Here is a 17,652-nt window from a genome sequence, read left to right as displayed (position 1 = left end):
TATGAGCTTTCAAAGTTGGAGGCGAATGTGGGGAATATTTTTTGCAAAAAATCGCCTTTCATGATCCAGTTAAGTATTTTTAAATTAAAAGATATATTCTAGGTCAGATTTTTACAGGAAATTCATTGAAGTTGGTCTCATCTTCATAGGACGTCTCAAACTTGAGATATGATGAGAAATGTTGCTTGAGAAACGTTTTCAAGAACGTACTCATAACTCAAGTTACACAGCTCATAGAAGTATGAAATTTGTTGCGCTGGGCTTCTTTCAACTTTTAAAGTGTAGTCCACGTTGAAAAGTTTTTTTGATTTTCAATAGTTTTCAAGATATAGTGCTTGGTATTTTTTCGCGCTCAATTTTTTGTCATCATTTTTTATATCTCAAAAATGGTTGATGATATAAAAAAATTTTGAAGGTAGACCCCATATGAAAACTAAAATGAAGTTGATTCCAGAAATCCGCTTGTTTCTAGCTTCATTTTCAGAAGAGTTATAACAAAAGGCGGAAATTTTTTCTAAATATTCTTTGTTCATAACATTTCAGTATGTTAGCTTAAACTTATCTTATAAGAATAAAATTAATATCAACTAATTTGCTTTTAAAAGTTATTATAGAGCACTTTCTTTTTATTCTTTATAGTTATAATTTTTTTTTTCAAATAATTATAAGTTAGCCAAAAAAATTTAAAATTTTCAAAACTTTCATTAATTTTATGTTTGATTAAACTTAAAGGTTAAAGATTTTAAATGCTTTTTTTTAATTTCAATATTGTATGGAAAGAAAAGTATGGTATAACAAGTTTTAAAATTTATGAATTTTGTTAGTAGAAATACTCTTACAAAAATTAACGACATAAAAAATAATAGTTTTTGCAAATAAGAAAAACTTTTTAAGCTATTATTCTCGCAAACTTTAATTTTTTTTTAAATTTATTTGGAAGTGAATTTAAAAATACTTGGTACATATATTCTACTTATTGTTCTTTATAATATTTGATGGCTAAAATGGATTAATAGATGACTTTACTTGTTTAAAGTTTTAAATAAATAAAATTTTATTCTATTTATTGCTAGTAAACTTTTAATTTTCGTAATTTTTTTTAATAGTCATGAAACATTTTAATTCGTTGGTATAGTTAATATCAAAAACCCCATAGGCACCTCCCATATGGTCTAGTGGTTAGGATTCGTGGTTTTCACCCACGCGGCCCGGGTCCGATTCCCGGTATGGGAAATTTTTTGGCTAATTCACTTAATTAAATTTAATTTTTTTTTCAATTTCATAATTAAAATTTTAGAATTAAGAAGTTTAAAAAAATAAATGTTATTTACCAATTTAAATATTTTTTTTTGAATAAAAAACTTTTAATAATATAATTAACATTTCCACACAAACATTAATTTAATAAATAATTTGTTATATAAATTCTTTATTTATTATTTTTTAAATATTTGCCGTCTTATCTTTAAAATTTTTTTAACAATAAAAACACTTAAAAATTTCTACAACAAAAGAATGTTTAGCACACAATGATTAACTACCAACATTAGAAAAAAACATTCTTACCATAAATATAATTAAAAATTGTAAATTTTACATTTAAAAGATTTATTTAAAAATAATTCATTCAATATAATGCATCATTTTTAATGTATATTTTTTAATACATAAATTTGTATACATCATTTATTACCCAAAATTTGAATCTAACAAATTTTGATTAAATTGATAATAAACAGGTATATTAGTAACATAAAAAAAAATGTTTTTAGCTTTTTAATCTTTAGACTTCTTAACTTTTATTTACATTATTATACTTATAACTATCTTTTACATTATTCACTCAACAATCTAGGAATGATCTTGAAAAAAGAGAAGACAGGTCAAGAGGACATACTATAAATGAAGGTAGACAATTAAAAAATTTTCCCACATTTCTAAAGTTTTTTTTTTAAGACAATAAATATAATAACAATATAAAGTGATTATAACATTTCATTTTATTGTAAAAAACAAGATTTATTAGTATATTTACTTTTTTAAAGTTTGATGCTTTTTGACATTTTTAATAAATAATTACAAAAAGACTTCTGTATATTTATTTAATAAATATATTTACATTTCTTCTAATAAAAATTGAATCTTCTTAATCATAAAATCTTATTTGTATAATACTACTGTCATAGAATAATTTTAATTTTTAAATGCCAATATATCATATAACTACATAATTTTATATTAATAGTAAAAAAAAAATACTAAAGTTTGTATGTACTACAAAACAATTTAAATTTTTTTATCAATTCAAATATTATTCTTTAATATTTAAACATTTAATTCCATTTACTTTTACAACTAAACATCTTAAAATCTGATACATTTTATCATTTCCCCATCTTTTTTTTTAATTTGTTGTTCTCTTAACACATCCTAAGTCACAAAAGACATTTTAAAGTTTTAAAGTAAAGAAAGTGGTAAAAAAAATTAATTAGAATTCACATTAAAGCACATCTTGGTGTATGTTAGGGTTTTTATGTTATTTCATTATGTAAGGAAAAAAAAAATAAATAATGCAAGAATAAAATTTTTGTTATTTTATTCTGTATCTATCTTAGAAGTGCTTTAAAATGACGACCTCTTGATCATTATCTAGAATGATCTTTTTTTTTTTTTACTGTCATTTATTTTAACAACATAACTTTTTCTATCATTTTATAAAATATTTACCATCAAAATGCATGTTTTCTTTCTTTATTCACCTAAAACATTTAAATTTTATGGTATAAAATATTTTTAGATATATTTTCATTTTAATATTATATACATTAAATAAACATCTCTTATCAATTATATATATTTTGTTATTTATTATGAAAATATAAGGAATTATCTAATATACTTGTATAATAAACTATATGATAAAGAACAATTTATAATTATAATATTCATCAGTCATTACAAATGACATAAAAACTTTTCAGGTGGTATATAAGAATAGGCAAAGAGAAAGTTAGGTATCTTAATATGATAGTAATAATAATAAGGGGGGAAAATAGATATAATCAGTTAAGTAATTGTGATTATAAATACTAAACTTTTTATTTTATTATTTAAATGAGTAAAGGGATGTCAGGTAAATAATTACAAAATTCTATTCTATTAAAAATCTAGTTTAAATACAATAAAATTTCATATTATAACTATTATCTTAAAATATTTAAGATTATTATTTATGTCTTTTAATAATTACTTTTTATTTATTATTACTCATTTAACCATTAACTATCACCTCATTTTTAATTATTTATTTTGTTTCCTTCTGCCAAATCCCAGCTTAACCTGGACCATATTTTAGTGGGTATCATTTGATTAATGTACATATAATAGTTTTAACAAATCACACACTAGTTTCTCTTTTTATTTTAGCATTGACCTTTCCTGAATATAACTATATATATTTATTAATACCCCTATGAGTATCTTTAAAAGGCACAGGTATATACCCTAATAATTATAAGCAATGATGATAGAAAAGATATATGAAACATATTTAATAAATAGGGTCCTTACCATTGACCTGCCGTCAATCTTTTCTTTACCCTTTTTCTAATCACATATCATTTGTTTATCAAAGCCATATAAATTCTATCTTCAATTTCAAGAACCTCTTTTAATATTACCTATATAAGTTTAAAGAATGTTTATCTTTAAATGCAATCTTCTTTTTATTATAATATTACAATTAAAATGTTAAACATTTTTCTTTTCTCTAGAATTTTTATTTTATCGACCTCATAATATTTTCACTTTTCTTGTAATACATATACATATATGTATATATATTTACATTTATATATCAAAAAAAAATTTAATCTTAAAAAAGTATTCATTTATTTTTTATTAATATACTAGATTATTTAAAAAAGTATCTAAAATAACTTACTACTATAATTATACTTTTTTTTTTAAAACTAAAAAAAAAAAGACATCATAAATTATAATGTATAAATAAAAATTATTTCAAAATTAGTATTGATATTATTCTGCAATTATTTGTATGTCTTATTTTAAAAGTATTAAAATTAATTTTATTCATTACTATCAATTATATAAATAGTTTTTTTTTTGTATAATCATCTTTGTAGGCTTAATGACAAGAAAATTATAATTGTAAAAATTTATTATTATTACAAATATATATCATATCATATATATATATGTGTTATTTGTATAGACAAAAACTTTATTTTGTCACAAATGATATGGAATATTTTAATATTATATATATATATATACAATCATACTTTTTCCTCAGCCATTTTTTCACTCTCTTTTCAACTCCTTTTTTTTTCATATATATAAATATATACATATATTGAAAATGTATTACACAAAGATATATACATATATGTATGTATAATATTCTTACATTTATATATCTATTCATCAACGATGCCTTTATGAATCAGTATAAATATCTTTATTTATAATATTTTTGAATCATCAATTTTTATAATATATATATATAAAATTTTATATTTTAATAATATTATTTTTGTAAAGTTATTTTTTTTTTATTTATATTATAAAAAAAAATTTTTTTTATACCCTTAAAATGTTCCTTTATTTAAATCAAAAGTTTATGACCTATAAAAATGATCTATTATATATAAAAACTTTTATTTTCATTTAAAAATGAAAGAAGAATGTTCATTACATTATCTTACCTTGATCAAACCCCCGTTTTCGGCATTTCTCATCATTATCTTATAATCATAACTCAACCTCACAATTATTTGTAAATACCCCCCTCTTCGACCTTGATAAAAATTTTTTTTACAAGTTTTTAATGTATTTATGGATATATATATATATACATATATATTTATATATATATATTTCTTCATATATTCACAATAGGGATTCTTTATAGGGGGCCATACTATTTAAATTATTATAATATATTTTATCTTTTTTTTTTTTTTATTATTATTTATAATTATTAATAATAAGTATGAGAAAAGTTTATTATTTATTAATATATATATAATAGATAGAGAAAAAGAGGAATATTTAAAAAAAAAAAATAAATAAAATAAATATATTAGATCAAGGTTTATAAAAAAATTTTATTTTTTTTCCATGACTTTTCATTTTATTTTATATTATATAAATTATCCCTTTTTATTATAGTTATATTTATATAAAGAATCTACAGGTATCCAATATATATATCTAATCGAGGTCGGTTGTTGTTAGTAGATGAACGTTTGGTATAAAAATATTTAGGTATATATAAAAGATAAAGTAATAATAGTAAAGAAAGGCAAAAATCAAGGACATTTTTTTATACGATCTTTTTCTTAACTTTTTTTTTTTATATAATTTATTTTAACTTAAATGATTTAAAGTTTATATCTATCTTTATATATACATGTTTTAAATGACTCTCTAGTTAAAAATGACTTTTACTTCATTTACATATTTATCGTTTATTAAATTTAAATAATAATCTTATTTTCCTTTTTTTTTGATATATATAATAATAGTAATAAAAAAAAATAATAATAAAATTAATTTTTAATAAAAATAAATAAATAATGTAATAAATTTTATATATACTTCTTTTTATGTTCTTAAAAATATATTGAATCTTTAAATGTTATGCTTATCATTATTATAAATTTGAGTGAATAAAAGTATGTCATTTTGTAAATAAGATAACAGGTTTTTAAGAGTTTAATTTTTAATTTATAAAATCATCACCTTCTTGGTTTTGAGGTAAGAAGATTTTAAAAGATGATAGTATTAAAAATTATTCCATTAATATAATATTATTACAATTTTAAATAATAATTTAAATTGTTATTTATTCTTAATTTTATTAAGTACATTTTAATTAGAATAATTAATATTTTTTAAAATACCTTTATCTATTAAAATATACACTTTAATTGTTATGTTATTCTTTTTTTAATTAATTAATTAAAATTAATAAATAGATAATCTTATTTTATTTATAAATATATTAGTTAAATACATTAAATATCTTCAATGTTATTTATAGACATCTAACTACAATACCATTAATTACAATAATAAAGAGGATGAATCATCCTAAAAATCAATCATTATATGTAAAAATTTTTATTTTACTTATTTATATACTTATACTTTTATCATTATTGTATATTTGTTGTTATTTTCTTATCTTTATTATAAATATTTCTTTTTTATTTTTTTTTTATCTAATTATATGTTAATAATGTTTAGATAAAATTTTTATATATTTAATTATAAGACAGTTGAAGTATTAATAATTTATCTTGTAAAAATAATAATAATAATAATAATAATAATATATATTATAAAATATATTATCTATTTTCCTTTTCACTTGTTATATAAAAGTTATATATATATATATATGTGTAATATTAGTTATTATAATACTTTTATACTTTTTCTAAAATATATAAGACTTCAATTTTAATTCTTATTTGATATTTGCCATAATTGATATTTCAATACATTAATATATACATTTTTTTATTCCTTTAAGTAGTATTAAATTTTAAAATAAATTTTTACTATTTTATTTAACATATATTACAAAAAATAAAATAAAAGAAAGAATCTAAAAGAAAATGATCATGAATGTGTAATATTTTCTTTTTATTAAAAACTACATATAAAGGTGGACAGTTATACATTAAGAAAAATTTTTTACCAAGTGTATAGTTTTATTCTTTTCGAAGCATACTAATTTTTAATCATTGTCGCTTATAAAATATATAAATAACTAAAAAGCTATAGACAATCAATTTATAAATATGTACTCAATGTAATTGTGTTAAAAATTTACCTGCGCACTTGAATATTTAAAAAAAAAATTAATTATTAATTAGTTTTTTTTTTTTAATAAATAATTGTTTTATATTATTTGTTTTTCTTTTATTTAGTAGTTAGATCAGAAGAATTATCATTGACCGTATCTTTTTACATTATATTCTTGTTATATTATATATATAAATAAAAATTGACTTATTTTTTTTTTTGTAGTTCTAAATCAAAGGGACAACCACCTAATATATTTGTCATCAGTAAATATTTTTACTATTGTTTTACTATCACAAAATATTAATCATGCCTATCCGTGATTCTGGAGGTTAGTTTTATGATAAAAAAAATTTTTTTATTATACATATAAATAAATATATTCTTGTTATATATGTACATTAAAAAATTATTATTATTATTATGAAATATAAAAATTTAAAATATTATTTAGATGCTCACAAAGCCTTGGAACTTCTGGAAGAATATCATTCACGATTAACTTCTCCTCATGATATTGAATTACGAAATGCAATCGAAAAAATTATTACAACTTTTAAAACGAATCTTTTTGAAACACTTATAGGTATGTTTAAAATATTCAAATTATATACATTTTTTTTTTATCAATACTTCATTATAAAAAATCTTTTTATTTTTTTTATTTATACAATATAAATATAGCTAAATTTATATAATATAAAATTTTATCATAATTATATTTTAATATTTAATATGTCATAAAATTAATGTATAAAAAAGTTATTATTTTTAGATTAAAAGAAAATATAACATATAAAGAAGATTTAAAGATAAATTTTTATGCTAAAATGACAAAGTTTATTTATCTAAAATATATTTATAGTGTTTTTATAGATACACATTATTGAAAGGTAAATAGTATAGAGGTAACATGATGATGAATACAATTTACTTTTCAATAATGATTCATCAAAAAAACTTTTATTAAAAAAATATTAATAAAATTATATTTTTTATCTTATTATATTATTGATAAAAAAATAAAACATATATATATACATGTAATTAATTCTTTTTTTTTTAAAATTTTTATAGAAATTAAAAACTTTTACGATGTTACATTAATGAGTACCATAAAAACATCTGATCAAAAACTTTCTGAAGCCAGAAATATGGCTGATAAATGGAATTCAAATCCACCATTTTCATTTCGTAGAAATGGTTATGGTATTGATAATATTTCATCATCATCATTCTCTCAACAACAAACAACAGATTTCCTTTCAAGGAATGTAAATGAAGATTTTAATGCAAATACAAACATTAATTCTTATAACAAACCTATTACTACAGATAGTTGGAATACAACAACTAAAACAATAGAACATTCTAATAGTTATGGTAGAAATTTAAATAATCCTCCTTACAATACTATGATGACATCTACAACAACCAAAACAACATCTAATGGTTATTTAAATCAAGATGATAGTAAAAATTGGGAAATTGAACATATTGTTTTAGAAAAAGGACATACTGGATTAGGATTTTCAATAACTGGTGGTTCTGATCAAATAACAGAAAATGGTGGACCACATGTTTATGTTAGTGATATCACACCTGGAGGTGCTGTTGCAGCTGATGGTAGAATAAAGATAAATGATATTATTCTTAAAATTAATAATACTGATTGTACAAATGTACCACATGAAGTTGTTGTTAGAGCATTAAGAGAACCAGGAAATTTAGTTAAACTTGTTCTTAAAAGAAAAATTAATATTGATGATAGAAGTAATAACCAATCATTTTCTAATTATAATAATCAACCATCTTTAGTTACATCATCACCAATGAATGGTAATTATAATATATCACAAGGAATAACTCAACCACCACCACCACGTGTACCATCACATTCATCATTATCTGGACTTCCACCAATAACAAGAAGTATCTCTGAAATAGAAAGATTAGAAAGAATGCCAGGAGTTAAAAAAATTGAATTATTTAAAGGTACAAAAGGTTTAGGATTTTCAATTGCTGGTGGTGTTGGTAATGAACATGTACCAGGTGATACAGGAATATATATAACAAAAATAATTTATGATGGTGCTGCATATAATGATGGTAGATTACGTGTTGGTGATAAAATTATATGTGTTGATGATACACCACTTGAAAATGTTACACATGATTTTGCTGTACAAACATTAAAATCTACAGGAAATAGAGTTTTATTATTATATTATTCAAATCCACATCCTGAATTTACGGGAGAATCATTAAATGATGTTACTAGTGGTATTATTAGTAATGGTGGAACACTTAGAAATTCTAATAGTTATCATAATTTATCAGTATCTCAAACACATTTAAATGGTCATATTAATTATGGTAATGAATTTCCAACATCACCAAGACATGTTACATTACTTAAAGGTAATCAAGGACTTGGTTTTAATATTGTTGGTGGTGAAAATGGTGAACCAATATACATATCATATGTTTTACCAGGTGGTCTTGCTGATCAATCTGGTAATGTTAGAAAAGGAGATGTATTATTACAAGTTAATGGTGTTAATGTTCAAAATGCTTCACATGGTGAGGCAGCACTTGCATTAAAAAATGCTGTTAATCCTGTTACATTAACTCTCCAATATCGTCCACTTGATTTTGAGGCTTTTGAAAGAAAATTAGAAAGATTAAGAAATGATATGATTGCAGCAACTGAAAATATTAATCCATTTATTGGTACAAATATTAAAAAAGGTGATCTTTTTGTAAGAGCACTTTTTGATAATGATTCATCAATTCAAAGTGGTAATCCACATCGTGCATTAAGTTTCCAATATGGAGATATTCTTCATGTAATTAATGCTAATGATGATGATTGGTGGACTGCTAAAAAAGTTAATGATTTTGGTGAAGATATATCTGGAGAAGGTATAATACCATCAAAAAAAAGAGTTGAAAAAAGAGAAAGACAAAGAAGAAAACAAGTTAATTTTAATCAAGGTAGTATGAGTTTAGGTAGAAATGGTATGGAAGGAAGAAGAGGTAGTAGAAGTCAATTAAGTTTTTCAAGAAAATTCCCATTTGTTAAAAGTACAGAAAGACTTCATGAATTAGCTGAACAAGAAAGTATGTTTTATTTTTTATAAATATTAATAATAATATTTTTTTTTACAGTTAATACAAATGAAGAACCAATATTTTCATATGAACCAGTTGAGTTACAACAAATATCTTATGTACGACCAGTAATCATTCTCGGAGCAATGAAAGATCGTATAAATGATGAATTAGTAACAAGGCAACCAGATAGATTTTCTTCATGTGTTCCACATACATCAAGACCACCAAGACCAAATGAAGTTCATGGTAGAGATTATTTCTTTGCTACAAAACAACAAATGGAACAAGATGTTAAAAATAATATGTTTATTGAAGCTGGACAATATGAAAATAATCTTTATGGTACTAGTATCAAAGCTGTTAAAGATGTATCAGAATCTGGTTTACATTGTATACTTGATGTTAGTGGTAATGCTATTAAACGCCTTCAAAATCAAGCTAATATTCATCCAATTGCTATATTTATTAAACCACAAAGTTATCATCAATTACAAGATTGGGATCCAATGTTAACTGATGAAGAAGCTAGACGTATGTATAGTAGAGCTATGAAAATTGAACAAACATTTGGTGATCTATTCACTTCTGTTGTTTGTGGTACGACACCTGATGAAGTAATGCATAAAGTTAATCAAGCTATATATGAAAATTCAAAATCACAAGCCTGGGTACCAGCCAGAGGTGTACAATTGTAAAACACTTTTTTTTTTAAATTTTACTACTACTCAACTAAAACAATAACATTTATTGAAACTTAATTTACATATATAATTCACTTGAAAAATCTACACTTGATATTATTCGAAAACCATATAAACATCTTAATTAATTGATATCATGATATTTTGTAATTATTGAGAAGTTATAATTTTAGTAAGCATTTCTTTTTTTTTCATTTATAAATATATTTTATATAAAATAAAAATTTTTTTTTATCTATTTGATTAAATATTTTTGTAATTGATAAGAAAATTCAATAACTTATGTAATGATATAATATAGAAACAATTATATCAATGTAAATTTTATTTCTTAACATTTAAATAAATCATTTTTCGTGCATCTTATTCAGGCTTTCATTATAACATATAAAAGTTTCTTTTGAAAATAAGTAAACAAGTATTTAAAAATTTATTATTTAACGAATATTATGTTATTATAAGTTTATTTAGCCAACAAAAATTATATATAGTATTTAAGCAATAATATTACACAAAATTAGATTTATTATTAACAAATAATATACTTAATATTCAATGTAGTGTTAAAAGTATTTTTATTTACATTCAAGATAAACTTTGTAAAACATATAATTTTTTTTAAAGATTAAGCTAATTTTTAGAAGCAAATAGTAAAAATATATATCATATGATAACTTAAAGCATATATTACTTAAAAACAAGAAATAATTAACTTTAAAGAAAAATATGATAGGAAAAGTTGTTAAAAAGAAAACTTTATTTTAGAGTATAATCTTCAAAGACAATTAAAAAAAAAGAATACTTAAAATGTAAATAATTAAAATAAAAGGTTATTATTAAAAAGTTTTTTTTTGTTACCTTAATTTTAAATGTTTTGTAGTTATTCAAATTTTTCATTTTTTTTAATTACAAGATTATATAATTATAAAATTACAAATTAAAAACATTTTTACATGAAAAAAAGACATAAACTTTAATATAATACTTTAACTATTAAATATATATCTTTTATTTATAATACTTTACTTTAAAAAATAGAAAACTTTTAAACAATGTTTAAAGTTGAATAAAAAAAAATGAAAATTTGAATAAGTCTCTTAAAATAAAAATAGACAATATTTATTATTTTTTGACATTAATTACCATGTTTTTAAATGTTGGTTTAACAATACACCTAAAATTTTCAATATTTGCAAATATCATTATACTTTTTTTATCTATAATAAGTTATTCTCAAATATGTAAGTTATCAAAGTTGTCATTTGAAAAATTATTTATAGATACAATACAATCTTCTGTCATTGTAAAATCTAACTTTGAAATAAATAAATACAAAGATCCACTAAAAATTTTTATTGACAATTTTGGAGGTGTTTATATTTTATCAATTATCATATATGTGCTAGCAATATTATCACAAATTGTCTTAATTGGACATTTATTTATTTTTTATTTTAATTTAAAAAATATAGGTAAACATATATGGTATCATATTAAGTTATCTATTTTTACTGTTGCCTTATTTATGGTTTGGTCATATATAGCGTATAGTTTTACTACTTTAAAAAGAAAAAAAGGTTATGATAAAGAAAGACATTTATGGACTAATGAAGAATTTTATTTACAATTAGACACATTTTTTATACCAACAATTACGTTTCTTATTCAAGTTATCATTAGACAAATACCTTTCTCATCATTGATAAAAGAATATTGGAGATTTCTTCGTTTGCAATCTGCGAGAAAAACATTTGAAAATATTAATATTGAAAAAGTTGAAAAAATATTAGAAGAAATTAAAGCAAAAGAGGAAATTAAAGTTGAGGAGATAAAAAGTGAAACTCTAACTATTGTAAAATCATTTGCTACAATTAAAAATGAAGGAAATGATTTACTTGGAAATGATCAGAAAGGACCTAAAGTTAAAGAGGGTTTAAAAGAGTGTATTGAACCTACTTCAGTAGAGCTTCAATCAACCAATTTAGAAATGGACACATCAATAACATTGAAAATTTTTAATAAATGTAGAAATTTTTTAACTAATTTTATTTCTTAATTTCTTAAATAAATCATTTATATATTTGCATAAAAATATGAATATACAGTAGTGAAAGTGAGTCCAAAAATTATCTTCGCATGTTTGAGGTGGCTGATGAACTACGTTTACGAGCACCATTCGAAGGAAGCCTAGGTTCAATAACTTGATTAAATATTTCACGAAGTTTTTCTCTTCTTTCATTTCCTTTTGAACTTGACACATTTGATCTAGATATAGGTTCTCCACGTAATTCTCCAAGACATGTCTCAGCATATCTCGACGGCACCGTAGATCTTGCTGTTTCAATCCTTGGTGGTTTAACGTTACCTTGTTGAAGGTCAGTCACAATTTCACAGTACTTATTAGCTAGTTGTCGTTGGAGTTTCTGACTGAAAACCTTTTCATGATTCTCGAGAATACCCTCACATTCAGATAACCGCCTAGCCAACATATCTCTTTCTTTTATTAGTGATCTTTCTGTCAAAGCAGCTTCATTTAATACACGATCAGTATCATTTCTTAATTTAGACATCTCTTCAGCATGTCTCTTTTGAAGGAGTGTCAACTGTTTATTTGTTTCCCTTTCAATATTTTCTTTTTCTGCTTTAAATTTCTTTTCAAATTCAAGTTCTTTTGCTTCAACAATGTTAATACATGTCTGTTTTTCAAGGTCAATCTTTTCTTGAGCCATACGTAATTCTTCCGATATCTTTTCAAGTTCTCCACGTATTCTCGATGATGCTTGGTTGACGTCTACATTCTTCTGCATTGATTCATTATATTTAATTTGTAAACTTTCAAGTTCTTTTTTTAAAGCTAAAAAAATTTCTTCATTATAAAATGAAAATTATAAACTTACCTTCATAGTCAATTTTAAGTAAGTTTAACTCCCCAAGAATATTTCTCTTTTCTCCTTCTTCATTAAGTAATTTGTTACTACATTCAAGTAATTCTTTATCTTTTTTCCACTGTGTATCCATTAAATCTTTTATTTTATCTCTTAAGTCTCCATTTTCTTTGGTAAAAAAAGCAACAGTTCCTTCAAGTGAAACAACTTTATTTCTCCATTCTCTAGATTTTTGTATTCGTGAAGCTTCATGCTCTGATAGTGATTTAAACATTTCACCTAATGTATCATTTAATCTGTTTACTAAACTTTTTTGAACATTACATATAGTTTCCGCAACAGCTAACCTATCCTCAAGTTCATTTTTCCTTCTGGTCAACATTTCATTTGTCCTTGTTTTGTTATCATTTGATATTTTTTCTTGTTGGTATAATTGACATATTTCATCCCTTGATAAATCATATAAATGATCCACACCAGTTAAATCAACATTAAAATTTGTCTCCAATTCTGAATATGATACTTTTTTACGTTGAAGTTTAGTAAAATCATCATTTAGTTTACCAACTGAAGCACTCATGTTTTCCCATGCTCTTCAAATAAGTTAATTTTTTATTAATTACAAAAAAAAAACTTACTTTTTAACAACTTCAACAAATAGTTCATCTTCATTGTATGGTTGAATATTTGACATTTTTCTCTCACCACACTACAAATAACTGAAAACTTAAGTAAAAATACTACCAAGGCCGTAAATACAACTTAATATACGCGCCTAAATAAGAAAATGGTATTACGTTTATTATTTTAGTGTGAGGTCTTATAACGATTAAATAACAGGTTAAAGTAGGAAGAGATTAAAAAGTATGCCATTGTACGCTTATGATTAGTTTGCCAAATTCTTCTTAATACTAAAGAATTTCAAAATAATTAACAACTAAAAGTGTCTTTATTTTTTATAAACAGAATTTTATTTAACATAATTTCTTCTAGCTTTTCTCTCTTTTATTTTGATAAAGTCATTTTTTTATTTTTAAAATTATTTTCACAGTTATAATATCAATTTTTTATCCATTTATTGAAATTTTATCAAACTATATTTTCAATGGTTTTTAAATTTTTGTTTATTTTCAATGTGGTAATATTTAAATATAATATTTTTTTCTTTATGAAAAAAAAAATTTAATAAAACACAAAAAAAAGAATTACTATAAATAAATACTACAAATATGTTTTTTTTAAAGAATCTAAAAAATCATATTTTAAAAAAGTGTACTATTTATTATCATATCAAAAATTATTAATAACATCTCATAGCAGTTCTGGTAATGATGCTAATGACATGAATGATAAAGTTGAACATTTTTTTAAAAAAGGGAATATGAAAGAATTCCAAATGGAATATTTGATTGTAAAAGAAAAAGGATAATTAACACTGAATTTCTATAAATATGAAAATTATTAGATAGTCAAAAATAATATAAAATTACACAATATTGTTCTCTCATGAAGTAAAGTTAGTTATACAAATTTTGTTTTTTTTTGATAGAACAAAATATTAATTAATTAAAAAAATATCTAAACATTACTTTTATTATAATCATTATTTTGACTTTTTTTTTTCTCTATAAAAATTTAACATTTTTTGTAACGTTTTCAAGATATAATGGGTTTTGGATGTTGCTTTCTATTTCAACTATCTCTGATTCTGGTTGTGAAAAATTTACTTTACAATTATTTTCATTTGTTTCTGGTAAATATGTTTCAGAGTCACTATTTGTAGAATATACATCTTTAATTTTTCCTTTCTTCAATATAGTATTTTTTGGTTGTTCATTTTGTTTAATTTCATTTATTATTTCTTCTTCTATCTTTTCTACGATTTCTTTCATGTCCGATTTAATGAATACAGTATTTAGTGAACCCAGAAATGTCTTTGTTGATTCGATTGCTGATTTTGAGAATGGTTTCTTAACTAGCACAGTGAATGAAGGATAAGTTTTTGGATCTTTTAACATTTCTGAAAAAATTCCTGAACTTGACAATAATGTACTGTTAATATCAATAAGATGATCACCTTGTTCAAATATAACTCCACCTATACTATTTAATGTAGTATTAACTACAACAAAATTTTTTTGACGTGAATTGTAAGCAACATCAAAACCTAATGGTGTTCCAACAATTCTTGGAACTTCAAAAATGTAGTAATGATAGTCATTGCACTCCATGGATAAATTATGTTTTCTTGCTCTCATTGCAGGAATTGCTTTACTTCTACCAAGACGTAAAATTTTTAACTTCATACTTTTCATTTTCTCTTCAGGTATTGAACTTTCCTTATTATCATCACTTAAACAAATTTCATCATACTCAATTATCTTATCACCATTCAAAAGTAAATAATTCAATGGAGATCCTTGAATTATTGTTTTTATTTTATTATTGTTATCTAATTTTATAGAATGTTCTTTCTGAAAATTACTTTTTACACTAGTTAATTATTAAAAACATACAATTGGAACATTACATATAACTGAATACATTTTTTCAGTATAATTTTCTTCTTGTAACTGTAATACTAAACTATCATGATCTTCGAAATTTTTAAATGATGGATATTCTTCATCAATAGCTATAATTGTTCCTGGTTCTTTATTAAAAAAGGCATGAATATTTTCAACAGATTGTTTTAAAAGTCTTTTACTACGATCTGTAGTTGATGTAAATCTCGATGAAATACCACTAGTTTTTGAATCATAAGAAGTCTCTTCATTATTTACAACATCTTTTTTTTTCCGTTTAATAGAATTACACTTATTACGACAATTATTAATAAATGAAAATTTATTCATTTTAAATTAAAAATAAAATATTTTTAAATAAAATATTTATATATTTGTAAAGAAAAACAAAAAAAATTTTTAAATAAATTACAAAAAATATTCAAAATTAGTGTTATCATAAGTTAAATTTTAACGTTTATTATTACTAGAATTAAAAGATTAATAATTACATTAAAAAAATATATATATATTACACCTGATTATAAAACTATTATAATTGTGAGATTACAAAAATTTAAAAGTTACAAATATTTTCTAAAAACAACTATAATCTTATTTTCAACAGCATCAAAATACATAACAAGTAAATCATTAACTTGAACTTGTTTGTTTTAATAAAATTTATAAGTTGAATTTTTTAAAAAAAATAATTTACTATAACATCTACTTAACAAAAAAAAAGTTTTGTAGTAAAAAACGTTGTTAAAAATTGTAATATAAGATAAGTTGAGTTGTTTAACTATTCATTCATCCTTTTTAGCCTTTTTATTGTATCTTCCACTCCAACAGTTAATAAGAATACTACCACAATACATGGAAAAAAGATTTAATTGGAAAGCAAGTATAAAAAATATAAACCAAAGAATGACCATTGGAAAAGTTCCTTTAAAAGTTGGTGTTTCAAAGTTTTCCATATCTCTTAAAAAACCAATTAATTCTGGTAATTGTTCTCCTAATCCTACGGCACATGGTAAAACTCCAAGAACAAATTGACCATAATAATGATATCTCATCAATTGAAGATTATTTTTTTTAAAAGATAATATACCAAATAATGGTGGAATAAATGAAAAACACCATACATATTCCCAATGGTAGGCTGCAGGTAAATCTAATTTTTCAAAAAATGGATACGTAATATCAAATTGTTTTTTAAGAACTTCACTACCAACTTTTATCCACATACAAGATAATACAGCCATATGTAATAAAAACATACATTTTAAATAAAATTTGTAATTGGCACTATAAAATAATCAATATAAAAGATAAAATAATAAATTATTATTAATATATAAATTACCTGATTTGATAGTGTGAAGCAACTTTTTGACGATAATTATAGTCACTTCCATCTGTTCCTTTAATATGTGCACCTTTTGAAGACATTGTAATAGAATCTTGAAAATAAAAATAAATTTAGGTAAATTAGAAGATCTTCTCCGTAGGCACTTGAACTTTGTATTCTAAAAACGAACTTCGATCTTTCTGATAATATAATAAAATGTACACTTGTATAAAAGATAGCGTTGTAAGAAATTTATA

The 17,652-nt window shown here is 22.0% G+C and overlaps 5 protein-coding genes across 5 annotated transcripts; 2 read left to right on the top strand and 3 right to left on the bottom strand.

Annotated features, from left to right (window-relative positions):
• Positions 1–7,146: 7,146 nt before the first annotated feature.
• Positions 7,147–10,649, top strand: SRAE_1000291500 (Discs large homolog 1-like protein; the record flags this gene model as incomplete). Its single annotated transcript, XM_024650047.1, has 5 exons — positions 7,147–7,168; positions 7,292–7,423; positions 7,915–8,610; positions 8,656–9,960; positions 10,009–10,649. The coding sequence occupies 5 exons, from the start codon at positions 7,147–7,149 to the stop codon at positions 10,647–10,649; spliced, it is 2,796 nt and encodes a 931-aa protein (XP_024503863.1).
• Positions 10,650–12,180: 1,531 nt separating this feature from the next.
• Positions 12,181–12,711, top strand: SRAE_1000291400 (Hypothetical protein; the record flags this gene model as incomplete). Its single annotated transcript, XM_024650046.1, has 1 exon — positions 12,181–12,711. The coding sequence occupies one exon, from the start codon at positions 12,181–12,183 to the stop codon at positions 12,709–12,711; it is 531 nt and encodes a 176-aa protein (XP_024503862.1).
• Positions 12,712–12,781: 70 nt separating this feature from the next.
• Positions 12,782–14,234, bottom strand: SRAE_1000291300 (Hypothetical protein; the record flags this gene model as incomplete). Its single annotated transcript, XM_024650045.1, has 3 exons — positions 12,782–13,509; positions 13,553–14,133; positions 14,179–14,234. 3 exons carry the CDS (start codon positions 14,232–14,234, stop codon positions 12,782–12,784), a joined length of 1,365 nt encoding a protein of 454 aa, XP_024503861.1.
• Positions 14,235–15,165: 931 nt separating this feature from the next.
• SRAE_1000291200 (Hypothetical protein) lies at positions 15,166–16,395 on the bottom strand (the record flags this gene model as incomplete). The annotated part of the gene is made up of 2 exons (XM_024650044.1): positions 15,166–16,014; positions 16,057–16,395. 2 exons carry the CDS (start codon positions 16,393–16,395, stop codon positions 15,166–15,168), a joined length of 1,188 nt encoding a protein of 395 aa, XP_024503860.1.
• A 455-nt stretch (positions 16,396–16,850) lies between these two features.
• On the bottom strand, positions 16,851–17,496 carry SRAE_1000291100 (Protein jagunal homolog 1; the record flags this gene model as incomplete). The annotated part of the gene is made up of 3 exons (XM_024650043.1): positions 16,851–17,278; positions 17,327–17,352; positions 17,411–17,496. The coding sequence occupies 3 exons, from the start codon at positions 17,494–17,496 to the stop codon at positions 16,851–16,853; spliced, it is 540 nt and encodes a 179-aa protein (XP_024503859.1).
• Positions 17,497–17,652: the final 156 nt, after the last annotated feature.

The sequence above is a fragment of the Strongyloides ratti genome, assembly GCF_001040885.1.
Source record: "Strongyloides ratti genome assembly S_ratti_ED321, chromosome : 1".
In the NCBI taxonomy this organism is placed as follows: domain Eukaryota; kingdom Metazoa; phylum Nematoda; class Chromadorea; order Rhabditida; family Strongyloididae; genus Strongyloides; species Strongyloides ratti.
Note: the sequence above shows the minus strand (reverse complement) of the source record. Positions and strands in the feature narration are given on the sequence as shown.